Source organism: Musa acuminata, chromosome BXJ3-9 (assembly GCF_036884655.1).
Source record: "Musa acuminata AAA Group cultivar baxijiao chromosome BXJ3-9, Cavendish_Baxijiao_AAA, whole genome shotgun sequence".
Lineage (NCBI taxonomy): Eukaryota > Viridiplantae > Streptophyta > Magnoliopsida > Zingiberales > Musaceae > Musa > Musa acuminata.
This window is the reverse complement of record NC_088357.1, coordinates 9,708,553-9,721,668: the sequence shown is the minus strand read 5'-3', so window position 1 is coordinate 9,721,668 and position 13,116 is coordinate 9,708,553. Positions and strand designations below refer to the sequence as shown.

At 41.0% G+C, this 13,116-nt stretch overlaps 2 protein-coding genes and 1 pseudogene across 2 annotated transcripts; 2 read left to right on the top strand and 1 right to left on the bottom strand.

Moving 5' to 3' along the window:
- The first annotated feature begins 133 nt into the window (after window positions 1–133).
- On the top strand, window positions 134–2,297 carry LOC103975009 (annexin Gh1-like). Its single transcript, XM_065166705.1, has 5 exons — window positions 134–226; window positions 342–487; window positions 585–803; window positions 1,572–1,784; window positions 1,975–2,297. The coding sequence occupies exons 1-5, from the start codon at window positions 151–153 to the stop codon at window positions 2,266–2,268; spliced, it is 948 nt and encodes a 315-aa protein (XP_065022777.1). The 5' UTR covers window positions 134–150; the 3' UTR covers window positions 2,269–2,297.
- A 1,761-nt stretch (window positions 2,298–4,058) lies between these two features.
- LOC108953800 (uncharacterized) lies at window positions 4,059–5,131 on the bottom strand. Its single transcript, XM_065169126.1, has 2 exons — window positions 5,111–5,131; window positions 4,059–4,958 (listed from the first exon to the last, which is right to left on the bottom strand). The coding sequence occupies exons 1-2, from the start codon at window positions 5,129–5,131 to the stop codon at window positions 4,080–4,082; spliced, it is 900 nt and encodes a 299-aa protein (XP_065025198.1). The 3' UTR covers window positions 4,059–4,079.
- Window positions 5,132–5,745: 614 nt separating this feature from the next.
- Window positions 5,746–12,162, top strand: LOC103998112 (UDP-N-acetylglucosamine transporter ROCK1-like; annotated as a pseudogene).
- Window positions 12,163–13,116: the final 954 nt, after the last annotated feature.

Below are 13,116 nucleotides of genomic sequence, written 5' to 3'. Positions count from 1 at the left end.
CAGAAATGCCACGTCTCTCGACCATGTTTACTTGCTCTTCTCCTGCCACGGAACTTACCCTTAAACCCGCACCTTCTCTTTCTTTAAATGCCTCCGTCGTTCTCGCATTTCGGCATTATCTCTCTCCGTCAGAAGCTCAACATCTCATCGATGGCGACCATCAAGGTTCCGGCCACCGTCCCTTCCCCCGCCGAGGACTGCGACCAGTTGCGGAAGGCATTCCAAGGTACCCCGGTTACATTAACTTTCTCCTCGTCATCGTCGCCTCCCCCCGTCTCTCGATTCCCAATGGGGAGCTCAATCCGATCCTCGCCGATTCTCTCGATCGCCATCTTGTGCAGGTTGGGGCACGAACGAGTGCCTGATCATCTCGATCTTGGCGCACCGCACGGCCGCCCAGCGCCGCGCCATCCGCGCCACCTACTCGGAGACCTACGGCGAGGAGCTTCTCAAGTCACTGGAAGATGAGATCTCCGGCGACTTCGAGGTCCCTCTTTTCTTCCCTTGGATCCAAACAGATCGCCCTCTTGATCTTATCTGTTTGAGATTTGATGTGCTTTTTTATTTATTTTGGGTCGAAACAGAGGGCGGTGCTGCTGTGGACGCTGGATCCGGCGGATCGGGACGCCCAGCTGGCAAACGAAGCGCTGCGGGGATGGAATCCGAGCAACCGCATGCTGATCGAGATCGCGTGCACGAGGAACTCCGGCGAACTCTTTGAAGTGAGGCGAGCCTACCATCTGCGGTACAAGCGATCGCTCGAGGAGGATGTGGTCAAGCATACCACCGGAGATTTCCGTAAGGTATTGATTTATTGTTTGATGATAATATTTCTTCCTTCCTACGAGCCGATGTTTGCTTCATGTTCTTTGCTTAATGGTAAAAGAATCGGATCTTGAATCTGTTCGTACTGATTTGTGTTACTCGTATATAGGTGTTGTTTCTGTGATTCCAACCCTTCAAATTTTAATTTCTGATAATTAATTAAGTTGAACTAAGGCTGTAAAAGTCCGATCCTTCCAAAATGTGACAGAAGTCTAGGATGTGGCAAATAGACATCTACAGGAATTAGCTTATTGACTCCATCACATATTTTTAGCTGTCTATTTGTAGATATTGTAATGCTTGCAACCGAGAAGTAGTTGTATCATTTTCTTTTCTTCAATTAGGGATTGACATACAAAGGAGTGTACTGTTGAGACGTGCCCCCTTGTCCATTTTCCATTACGGCTAATTGAGTCCTGCTAAAAGCACAAATAGCGCTGACCTTTAGACTGATCAACCCAACCCATCTTTAGAAATCACCCTTTCCCTTTCCTTCTTTCTTATAAAGAGGAAGTTTATGCCAACAAGGAGCAGCTGCTACCGAGCAGCTTGGAGATGGGATGATGTGGTTGGCCCTGGTCTGACTTTGGACGACCTCACTATTACGATCGTATCAGAGGACTAATGTTATGGAACTCAATGTTATAATCAAAAAAAAAAAAAAAAAAAAAGACATGAAGAGAATGGGTATCTTCTTTTGCCTTCTGTACAAGTTGTTCTATTAATGACCATTTTGTGTATTTCAGCTTTTGGTGCCACTTGTAACCTCATACCGCTATGAGGGAATAGAGGTGAACAGAAAATTGGCAAAATCTGAGGCCAAGATGCTGCATGAAAAGATCACTGAGAAGGCTTACAGCCATGAAGAACTCATTTGGATTATCACTGCAAGGAGCAAAGCTCAGTTGATTGCAACAATAAGTTATTACAAAAATGAGTATGGTAAATCCATTATTAAGGTATAAGCTCCATCAAAGTAGCAATTTTTATTACAACAACTTTATTAGGTGGATTTTAAGGTGTATTTTTAATAACTAAAATTAATTATTGTAACCTCGAAAATATAAAACTTTGGATTAAGATACATCAAGGTTTCATGTAATACTGTAACTATTTTTTAATATTTGATTAGATTTTACCTTTTCGTAGGATTTAAAATCTGATCGCAAAAACGAGTTCCTCGTTGCATTAAGGGCGATCGTACGTTGTATATGTTATCCAGAGAAATACTTGGAGAAAGTAATTCGATTGGCTATAAAAGGTCTACGAATCGATGCAAATTCTATTACTCGAATAGTTACTACTCGTGCAGAGGTTGATCCGAAGACGATAGAAACGGTCTACTACAAGAGAAATAGTATGTCACTCAAACAAGCAGTCAAGGATCACACTTCGGGAGATTACAAGACAATGCTCATTGCATTGCTAGGAAATAATGTTTGAGCTTTTCCATTGTTTATTCTTGAATGAAATATGATGTTGTTTTACTTTGATGAATCATTTTTTTCTAGAATTGTAAACCAAAATCTTGATATATCTAAAAAGATAAAATCTAGATCTTTGTTTTTCCTAGTGTCTGAGTATTTTGATAAAGTTCATCCTGAGTATCAATGTGTTTGATTGCATATATATGTGGCTAAGAAGTTAGATAACCTATGTTAAATATCTTGGTTGGATAACCAGGTCTAAACCTTTTAAGAAGTTAGATAACTTGGTTGGTGAAAAGATAAGACACAAGAAATGTAATAAGTTGGGTGCCAATTGCATTTTGAAATACTAAGTAGAAATTTGGAGAGCAAAGATATTGCTGGTTCTCTAGACTTGAGAATATATATAATAAAAATCAAGTGGAAAATAATAAAGTAACCTTAAAAGTACTCTTGAGATATTGACATCAAATTTGACATCATGAAAGTTACAATCTATAATAAGGAAAAAACATTAACGGAGACGTCAACAGATTCTGCAAATTGGCAGAAAAATCACTCTTGTTAAAAAGGGAATATATGGTAATGGCTAGAATGGGCATGGTAACATTTGATGCCGTCAGTTTGCACACTCAGGAATGTTAAAGTTATGAAGGCCAGTTATTTATATTCTCCATTGACCTTATTATATTATTATTCTCAACATTTCCACAACACCCGATACAACCAATTATTTGGCATCTAAAAACATATAATGTAAAAAAACCTGATACACCAGACAGAGTCGCTTTCCTTGTCCCTTGAGAAGCAGCCATATGGTTGCTCCTCTTGCTTACGTGTATATATTGCTATTATTGAATTCTAAGGAATATGTAGACCGGTGATAAGAGAAGAAACTAAAGAAATGAGGAGAAGGAAAATGGCAGTTAAAGATAAGCATAACAAGAAGTACAAAGCTATAAACATTACACCGCAAGAAGGAAGCAGTAGTAAGAACAACAAATGAATTCCAATGACAACCTCTCAAAAGAACAGTTCAAGGGACTTCAAAAGAAAACAACTGGTATGGAGAAGAAGATAGCAGAACAAAACATGATTCCACATGAAGATAAGTAAATGATTCTATCCTCATAAATACATATCAAAATTGAAACTAAATTTGGAACACATAATGCAACAGTCAGAAATATCTCATTTTCATTTTAATTACCAAGTTTCACAATTAAAATTGAATTTCGAAAGCTGTGAATTTTATATCTTTAACCACTATTATAACTATTGTGTGATATGTAATGGTGACCCATATACAAACACATACACAGTTCCTAGAATGCTAAGTAACCAGTGTCCAAGATTCTCTAAAATTTAATCCATAATGATCCTACCCAAGAAAGCATATAACTGTTATTGCCAAATGAGCTACTTTTAGTCTCTTAGGAACAAAAAAGTAAGGATTCATAGATGTTATAATTTTCGACGAGAAGATCATAAACAGTAAGTACCACCAAGAAAAGAGTTCTCTACAGAATGCCAGACAAGGATACTTGAACCTTTTGTTTTCTGACTTGGACTGTTTAGTTAAGGTTTTACAATTAGCTGAACATTATACTAAATTGTCATATCGTATAGGGAGAATAAGTAATAAAATATATAAAAAAAGTGTCAATCAATATATTAAGAAAATTGCAAAGCTTGATATATTATTACATCAAGAAAATTTTGAACTTCTTCACAATATTTACACTAATCATAAACTTCCTTTTTCTTTTTGAAGAAAACTACAGTAATCTCAAACTTAAAGCAGTGAATTCCTTTTCCTCCAAATTCCTATCCAAAGATCAGTTTGATACCTTTTGCAGTTGACTTGTCATACATATCCTTCCGGATGTCATCATTCTCTTCATTGTCATCTGCTTCCTGTCCACCATTTTCTACATCACTTTCACTAGCCGTTTCCCACTCAGAATCATCAGCTTCTGGGCCATAGACATCTCCAGATCCATCCTCGGTAGGAATGCCCCCATGCTTAATAGCTGCTTCTCTGAATAACCATGCAGCATGCATCTGCTTCTTCACTAACCTTTCAGCATAATCAGGAACTTTGTTGTGCCTTAAAGAAAGGTCAGGATCATTAGACTTAGAGCACTCATTAATGAAAAGAATGGCATCTAACAAGCTCTCCTTCACCAATCCAAGCATATCATATGCTTGGGCTCTTCTCCATAAGCTTTTTGCATGACGATTAGGAGGGTTATGTAAGCACAACGCTCGTGTAGCATCACTTATGGCTGCCAGTGGCTGCTGCAAGAGAAGATAACACTGAGCCCTATTGCTGTACAATACAAGTCTTTCCTTTTTGGACTTCATTGGACACAGTGCCAAAGCTTCAGAGTATTTTGATGCAGCCCCTGAAATATCTCCTGAAGGGAATAAAGAGTTTCCTTCGAGCTTAACAACCAATGCTGCAGCTTGTTTTATTTGGAGATCCTCCTTTGGCATGTTCTTCTCCCATTTTATTCTCTGCCTGGAGCTCAAAAGCTCATCAATCTGTTCTTTTGTACGACTGCTGATATAGTTGCGTGCTGTCACTTGTGCCTGGCAGCGTTCTTGAAGGACATCAACAATGGTGTCTCCTAATCTTCTATGATCACCAAGAGCAGAAATTTCTGCTAAATCTGTGAGTGCCGGAGCTGCCTTATCTATCACCTATTAAATGAAATGAATACACCCTCAAACAACTGTAATAGATTAATGTTGTAACCATTACACAGGCTTATACTCATTGAATAAAAAATACAACTGAAATCTGATTAATCATGCATGGACTATGAAGGAATTGGTAACAGTTTACTTGAGACCGCAAAGCCAACAAACTTCATCTAGACCTCCCACAAATTATTCTCTTTCCAGACCATGCAATGCATCAAATGATTTATGCATCAAATGAACATAAAGAAACTAAGGCTATAAAGTTCATATGGTGAGTAAATATTAGCTATATAACAAATTTTATGACTAAGCTCAGTGACAACATGACTTGGATATAACTGCTTCAAGACTGCCTTTTCTACTTTTTACAATTTTGTATGTCCCCTCTATAGCAGCCATCCTGTAAAATCAAGCCACATCTTGATGTTATATAGGTAAGGAATCATTTGCAGGAGAGTTTTATACACACTAGCCAGTCACCAATCTATGCAATTTCTTTCATGACAAAGCAATAAACAGCCTAATATTTCATGGAATACAAGGAATCTATTATTGCCTTACCTTGTTTCAATAACCAAAGAAGACAGTCGAAAGCCATATACTGCCAGTCATCTGATGATCGGGCAATGTTACATAGTGCTTCGATAACACCAGGACAGTTAGCAACAGGACCCCTGCCAAGCTTGCGTTGACAAATTGTGCGCAGTAAACCAATACCTGCTGGTGAATTCTCATTAACAAGTCCACCCCACGTGGCTGGTAATTTGACCAAAAATTCTGGCTATTCTTCACTGCATTTTTTACATATCTTATTTTAGGGTATGTTCTGAAAATTGTGTTTTATCTATGTCCCTTTTCTTTTTTAGTTTAGTTTTTCTCACATATATAACTACTGTAAACATATCTGAATTAACTAAATATGATTAGAACAAAGAAAAATGTTAATTCAACTGATGTGTTTAAATAACCAACATTCTACATAAATTCATACAAATGAAAAGGTTATCTAATAATTGGAAAGAAGTACTAAAAAAAACTAGGGAAATTCATATGGTCTTTGCTTTTTGTTCATGATCAAAATTAATTCTGATTTGTTTTGCACACTTCGCTGATCAAAAGATATTTTCGATGCTTCAGAAACTGGAGCTTCTATGTTTCTGTTTCCTAGTTAGGGCCATCTTCTTTTATATGATTCTAGCAACTGCATGCTAATTTTTTCTGCATTGTGATACCCTTAATTAGAGCAATTCCTTTGCCTCGTTCGGCAATAGGCATAGTTGTTTCTAATCCCTGGCACTATCACCAAATGTCTGAACCAGTATTTTTATTTTGAAAAATTAATCTTGTTGATATGGCATATTTTGATATCGCCCACGAGGACCTAGGCAAGCAAACATGCAGACGTGGAACTTCAAGTACGATGTGGCGAGCAGCACACATGTGGCAGGCAGTTGCTTGCCGCCCTAATGACATCATCATGGTACAACCATCTCAAAAAGCTCGAGGCGGCGCCGTGCGGCGCCAATCCATGCAGGTCATTCGGCGCTCGCATAGAAGCTTAAGCCGGTCGCCCAAGGAGCTGATCGCAGTTAATTGACCCCGTACAACCAACTCATCCTCGCAGGTATAAAATCTAACCCTCCTTAATTAGGAGGGGGAGGACTTTTTACACGTTCAACTCACTCTTATTTCACTCAACGCTAACTTAAGCTTTGGACAGGTCGAGTCGGGAAATCCCCCTCCCGACCTCAACCTATGTGCAAGGGCTGGCGACGAAGAAGTAAGCAACAAGACTCATAGCTCAACCCGACCAGAGGTGCACTTTCGCTTCTTGAGTCTCCGTGTGGGCGACCTTGCACATCAGGGATCGGATCGAGCCGTGCTAACTCTTCGGCCACAGCATAGAGGTTCACTAACATTTTGGCACTAGAATGAGGGCCCAATGCCACAAGAGCGCCCCCAACCGAGCACCCCAGAGAAGAGCCACCCCCGACTCACCTGACCTTCGAGTTTGGAGGGCAACTCCCACTTTCTCCGAGCCTAGAAAGGAATACCTCGACCGCAACCTCGAGCTGCTATTAGCAACGTTTCAATAATCCTAGGATGTCACCTCCCGGGGCCATCATGGGGCAGCCTACTGTCTCAGTCGAAGCATTCCTCAACCTCACCCACCAGGTGCAAGCGTTAACTGGGATGATGCAGTCCATCGCACCCCTCGTACCCTAGTTAGCTCAACAGATAGTTCTCCCCCCACGATTGTCGCATGTGATCCAACCTATGCTCATCCCTACACCTCACATTGCCACCCTAGTCGACCGGCCACATCTGGCTCCAGATGCCCACCCCCCAACCGGGGAGCGATCGGGTCACCCAAGGCCAATGGCAAAGCACAACGTCCCTGTGCCCAGACGCGCTACCTCGACCTTCCCCGAAGCCAACACCCTATCATCCAATTCGTTCCGGGCCTAGTTGTGGTTGGTGAATGGATGCTTGGACGAGGTTTAAAGGGAATTCTATAAATCCAAGGAGGAGCTTGGGGAAAGTACCTCGGTGGAGTTCTCCTTTGCCCAAGAAATTCAGGACAAGCCTATCCCCCTCAACTTTTGCCTTTTGACACTGGAGGCCAATGATGGTGGCTCCAATCTAGTAGAGCACGTCACCACTTTCTGAGCCCATATGGCCCTATATGGCACTTTCAACGCCTTCCTACCACCCTCCGAGGCATAGTTCAGATGTGGTACAACCGAATGAGGCTATCCTCAATTTTGTCTTTTGATCAGCTTGCAAGGGAACTCGAGCTTCACTTCTTAGCCAGCATGCGACTTAAACCATCCGCAGCCATGCTCCTTGGGCTAAGGCAGAAGGAGGATGAATCCCTCTTCACCGCCCGCTTCGCTACTAAGATTCGAGGTGTCCCAGATGCCCACCCCTCTTTGGTTATATAAACGTTCTTGATGGGCCTACGACCTTCAAGGTTCTTTTGGTCGTTAGTCGAGAGACCACCAGTGACCATTCCCTAGATGCCCCAGCGGGCCAAATAGTATGTTGCTGCAGAGGCACTAGTGGCAGAAGAGCACGAGGAGTCGCACAAGAGGCCTTGCCAGGAACTACCCATGTGAGTAGATCGGGGAAAGAAGAAGGCCCGCCATGGCAAGGCCAAAAGAAGATGAGCCCAAGGTGTGCAAATAAAAAAAAAAAGGCTTACTACAGCGGAGCATGTGCCCAAATTGTGCACCTCGGCCAAACAACGCCCAAATGGTGCACCTTGACCAAACAATGCTCGAGTTGTGCACCTTGGCCAAACAACACCTAAATGGTGCACCTCGGCCAAACATTGCTCGAGTTGTGCACCTCGGCCAAACAATGCTTGAGTTGTACACTTCAGCCAAACAGTGCTCAAATGGTGCACCTTAGCCAAACAATGCATGAGTCATGCATCTCGACCAAATAGTGTCCAAGTGGTGCACCTCGGCCAAACAGTGCCTGAATGGTGCACCTCGACCAAACAGTGCTTGAATGGTGCACCTCGGCCAAACAGTGTCCGAGAGGTGCACCTTGGCCAAATAGTACCTGAGTTGTGCACCTTGGCCAAACAGTGCCTGAATGGTGCACCTTGGCCAAATAGTGCTCGAATGGTGCTCCTCGACCAAACAGTGCCTGAATGATGCACCTCGGCCAAATAATGCTTAAGTTGTACACCTCAGCCAAATAGTATCCGAGTGGTGCACCTCTGCCCAACAGTGCCCGAGTTGTACACTCGGTCAAATAGTGCCCGAGACATGCACCTCGGCCAAACAGTGCTCGAGCCATGCCTCGTAGCCAGTCCAATGCCCAAGCCACGCCTTGCAGCTAATATAATGTTCAAGTCGCATCTCGGCCAGTCCAATGCCCTATCTATGCCTCGCAACCAATCTGATGTCCGAGTCACATCTTAGCTAGTCTAACGCCCGAGCCACGCCTTGCGGCCATTCCAATGCCCGAGCCACGCCTCATGGCTAGTCTAATGTTCGAGTTACATCTCGGCTAGTCCAACGTCCGAGCCACGCCTTGCAGCTAGTCCAATGCTCAAGCCATGCCTCGCAACCAATCCAATGTCTGAGTCATGTCTCGAACAGTCCAATGCCCGAGCCATGCCTCATGGCCAGTCCAATGTTCGAGTCACATCTCAACCAATCAAATGCCCAAGCCATGCCTCATGGCCAGTCCAATGTTCGAGACATGCCTTGGCTAGTCCAATGCTTGAGTGATGCCTCATGACCAGTCCATTGTTCGAGTCACATCTTGACCAATCAAATGCCCGAGCCATGCCTCGAGGCCAGTCCAGTGCCCGAGCCATGCCTCGCGGCTAGTCCAATGTCCGAGTCACTTCTCAGCCAATCTAGTACCCGAGATAATCCTCACGGCCAATCCAATATCTGAGTCTTGCCTCAGCCAATCCAATGCCTAAACCACGTCTTGCGACCAGTTCGATGCCTGAGCCACGCCTCGCGGCTAGTCCAATGTCCGAGTCATGTCTCGACCAGTCTTGCGCCCAAGTAGTGTAGCTCGGCCACTCCAGTGCCGGAATAGTGTTGCTCAGCCAGCCCAGCCCCTGAGTTAGTCGCTCAACCAGTCCAACTCCCGAATAGAAGCTCCCGATCAACCGATGATCAAAAGATTTAGGACAAAGAATTTAATGGGTTCTCTAATATAAAAAACCAAATAGTCAGGTTTTTTTATATTAGAGAACCCATTAAATTCTTTGTCCTAAATCTTTTGTTGCTGTAATTTACAGGCAGCAGTGGTCATTTGATGAGAGAACCCAATAAATTCTATAATCTAAATCTTTCTGGTTGCAACTTGCAGGCAGAAGCAATCACCTAAGCAAATTGGGGCTCTTACCTTATTGATCGTTGCTGCCATTCTCTTGAGTCTTGGTGAGAGTTCTGGCAAATCTTCCGCTAGTAGTAAGTCTGATCAGGTTTTGCTATATGGAATTATTCCTGTTATGATTGCTTCTGTTCTTTCCGCTTCGGCTTCTTCTTTGCGCCAATGGGCCTCTCAGGTCAGTTATATAGCACTTTAGTTCCCAATCAAATAGTCTTCCTAACATTGTCCTTGAGCTTCCTAGTTTGCTTCTTTTGCAGGTGAAGAAGCACACATCATATATAATGACTGTAGAAATGTCATTTGTTGGTAGTTTATGATTGCTGGCAAGTACTTACAAGTCACCTGATGGAGAGGCAATACGAAAATACGGATTCTTTCATGGTTGGACCGTGTAGACTCTAGTAATTCTACTTTTCTCACCATTCTTACTCATCTTTAAAATATACCTAGTAATGACAATAGAGGCAAACTCTCTTATTCTTTGTCATGATGTTTGTAGCATTAAACTTCAATTGCTTTTCTGTGACAAAATGGACTCCACAAAATGAATTTTAAGGACATTTTATTGCATGCTAGCTTTGAATATTTATTTGATTTTCATTTACTGTATCTCTTTGTAGTCATAGATGGACTGGTGTACTTTCATGTGGCAATCTTAAACCAGTGTTGGCAGTCTGAAGATGTGGATATTTGGGTTTATCATAGCTTAGGGTATTTTCTTCTAACATGCTAATGTGAAGCTGTTAGGACTTGTAACCAAATGATACAATTAGTTTTCTGGTTCTGGTTGTATCTGTCATAAGAGATTATGGAGCACATTGGGGTATTTTAAAATTTTGTGGATCAATTTGTTCATACATTTCTAATCAAGCTAGTGGTTCAGAGGGTTATACTAAAGAACCAATTGATTGGAATAAACAGGCATTGGACCTCAGTTGGGACTTGGGAATCAATGAACGACTAATTGTCACCTCTCTTTTTTCATAATGCCACCTACATGTTTGCATATCTTCAGAGTTTCTCATTAAGTCTAATAAATTGAACAAAGAGAATCTCTATTTCTGGAAAGTCAAGCAGTCAGGGGTGTTTGGTTGTCTTCCCGTGAGAAAATCTGATGAGTTCACTGTAAAAGGAATTAGTAGTAGTATTGTGATCTTAATTTTCAAAGAAAGTAACCAAATTGTCTTGCTGCAGTAATAACACAAGTCTATTATTTCAAGTATCAACTCTTAGATGCATTGCCATGTAGTAATTTCATATTATACAATCCATCTTTTCTATAAAGTGCTTCTGGTTATAGCTTTTGTTTTTGTCTAAAACTTCATTCTGTCATTGCTGCTCCTAATTGGCATTTAGTTTAGCGAAGAGCTGTGCTTCAAGGAGTCATTTATAGTTCTTGTTGGTCAGCAAATAGCAATGGTTTTGTAGGATAGTATAATGTCTTTGGGTGGTCAGCATACCCTATCCGTTTTCCCTGGTAACCATGCTTCAGGGAATCCTGTTTAATCATACATGGATGTTTCTCTTTTTGCTGAATTATGGGAGGATCTTGTTGTTTGCTACATGTTTTCAGATTGTAGTGGATATTAGACAATCTAACATTACATTATATCAAATGCTTAACTGTCGTACTGGTAACTTGTATTGGCCTACTTATTACATTTATTTAAGGTGCATAGGCAATGCATGATATGGGAGCATAATCTTTTCTTTTTCCATCTAGCTTTATATTGGTAGTCGGGTTCTTCCACAGATACCAGTTGTACTGAATGCTGTCGGAGGGATTCTTGTCGGTCTTGTCACTGCTCATGCTGGAGGTGTCAGATAGGCAAGTGGAGATTATAGATAAATGAACAAAAGCAATTTTGTTTTGTTCCGTCTACGGTGACAAGCTCGTAACTGCAATGTTGCAGTTTCTTTTCGATGGGAAACCACCCTCCGTGTATTGCCTTGCGGCATTACCTCTTGTCATCAGCAGCATCGTCATATACCAGAAATATCCATATGTTGCAAGAAAGAAGGAGGTTTAAGCACAAAGTCATTCTGATTTCAGAGAGCAGGGTGTCGTTGCCATGCTCTCATTCTGCTAACAATATCTTGTACCAATGGACATTCTGATACAACCGAAACATGAAACTCAAGCAAAGACAATTGATCTGATAATTGTATTCCATGTGTTCTATTACAAGATTATACACCTTTGATTGTTTACTCTTTAATATTTTTTCTGTAATTTCTTTAAATATAAGTACTTATAGGATTATACATCAGTTATGGAACTTTATTTGTTATCTCAAGTGAATGTGAGTGAGTCTGGTAATGAAACTCATGCAAAGACAATTGATCTGGTAATTGTATTCCATATGTCCTATTACAGATTATACACCTTTTGATTGTTTACACCTTTGAGTTTCATTCCAGTACTTAAGTTGCTATAGGATTATACATCAGTAATGGAACTTTTTTTTGTTAGTCTAAGTTAAATGGTAATGAAACTCAAGTCTACAGTAGACCTTTTTTTTTATTTGTATTCTTAGAATGTGCATGCAAAAGTGATTTAAAAAATATTAGACGTCAAGGTTGCTAGGCATTCGCCTATGCATTTGTCCGAGTGAAACAAGATGTTCTGAAATATTAAAATATAAAAAATATAATTTAAATAAAAATATAATTATTTAAATAAAAATATGATATTAAATTAAAAATATATTGTTAATAATATAATATTTATTGTTAATAATAGTTAGAGGGAGAGAAAAGTATTGTTAAGAGGAGGATAAAAAGGTCACCGAGAATGAAAATTGATGAAAAATAATAGCACCTGTGATGAGAAGTTGGCAACGGCAGTAGTGGAGGATTAGTTTAAGATATCTGTGATACTGTTGCGAACGATAGCAATGATAATGATGAAAGTTACGGACAATAACAACGACAATAACAGAAGCTCCAAATTGTATTCATCGATGGCAAAGAAACCTACTGTCCTCTCCCTCAATAGTAAAAGAACTTGCACACAGAGCGACGATTGAATGAAGCTACAGGCTCTTATTAAGTCGTTGGACCCCTCTATCAGCGATAGAGGAAGGCTTAGTCTGTTGCATCTACGATGGTGGGAGTTGTAGAAATTATCGTCGACGGTGGGAGAAGCAGTGCTAGGGTTGGCTCGGGGCCACACAGGAGTAAGAAACCGTGTTATTGAATGTAACCAAACTTAAAAGTTTAATTCAATTAGCTTATTTGAATTGGGTGCTCGCTCGAAGTACCTAACGCTTGGGTTCAGGCAGCG

What these genes read in the sequence shown, in the direction of transcription:
- LOC103975009 (XM_065166705.1), top strand. Translation starts at nt 151, where the DNA reads ATGGCGACCATCAAGGTTCCGGCCACCGTCCCTTCCCCCGCCGAGGAC. An exon ending in GTTGCGGAAGGCATTCCAAG is followed by an intron (nt 227 to 341) that starts GTACCCCGGTTA and finishes CATCTTGTGCAG; the next exon opens with GTTGGGGCACGAACGAGTGC. An exon ending in CCACCGGAGATTTCCGTAAG is followed by an intron (nt 804 to 1,571) that starts GTATTGATTTAT and finishes TGTGTATTTCAG; the next exon opens with CTTTTGGTGCCACTTGTAAC.
- LOC108953800 (XM_065169126.1), bottom strand. Translation starts at nt 5,131, where the DNA reads ATGAAGTTTGTTGGCTTTGCG. An exon ending in TGAAGTTTGTTGGCTTTGCG is followed by an intron (nt 4,959 to 5,110) that starts GTCTCAAGTAAA and finishes TTCATTTAATAG; the next exon opens with GTGATAGATAAGGCAGCTCC.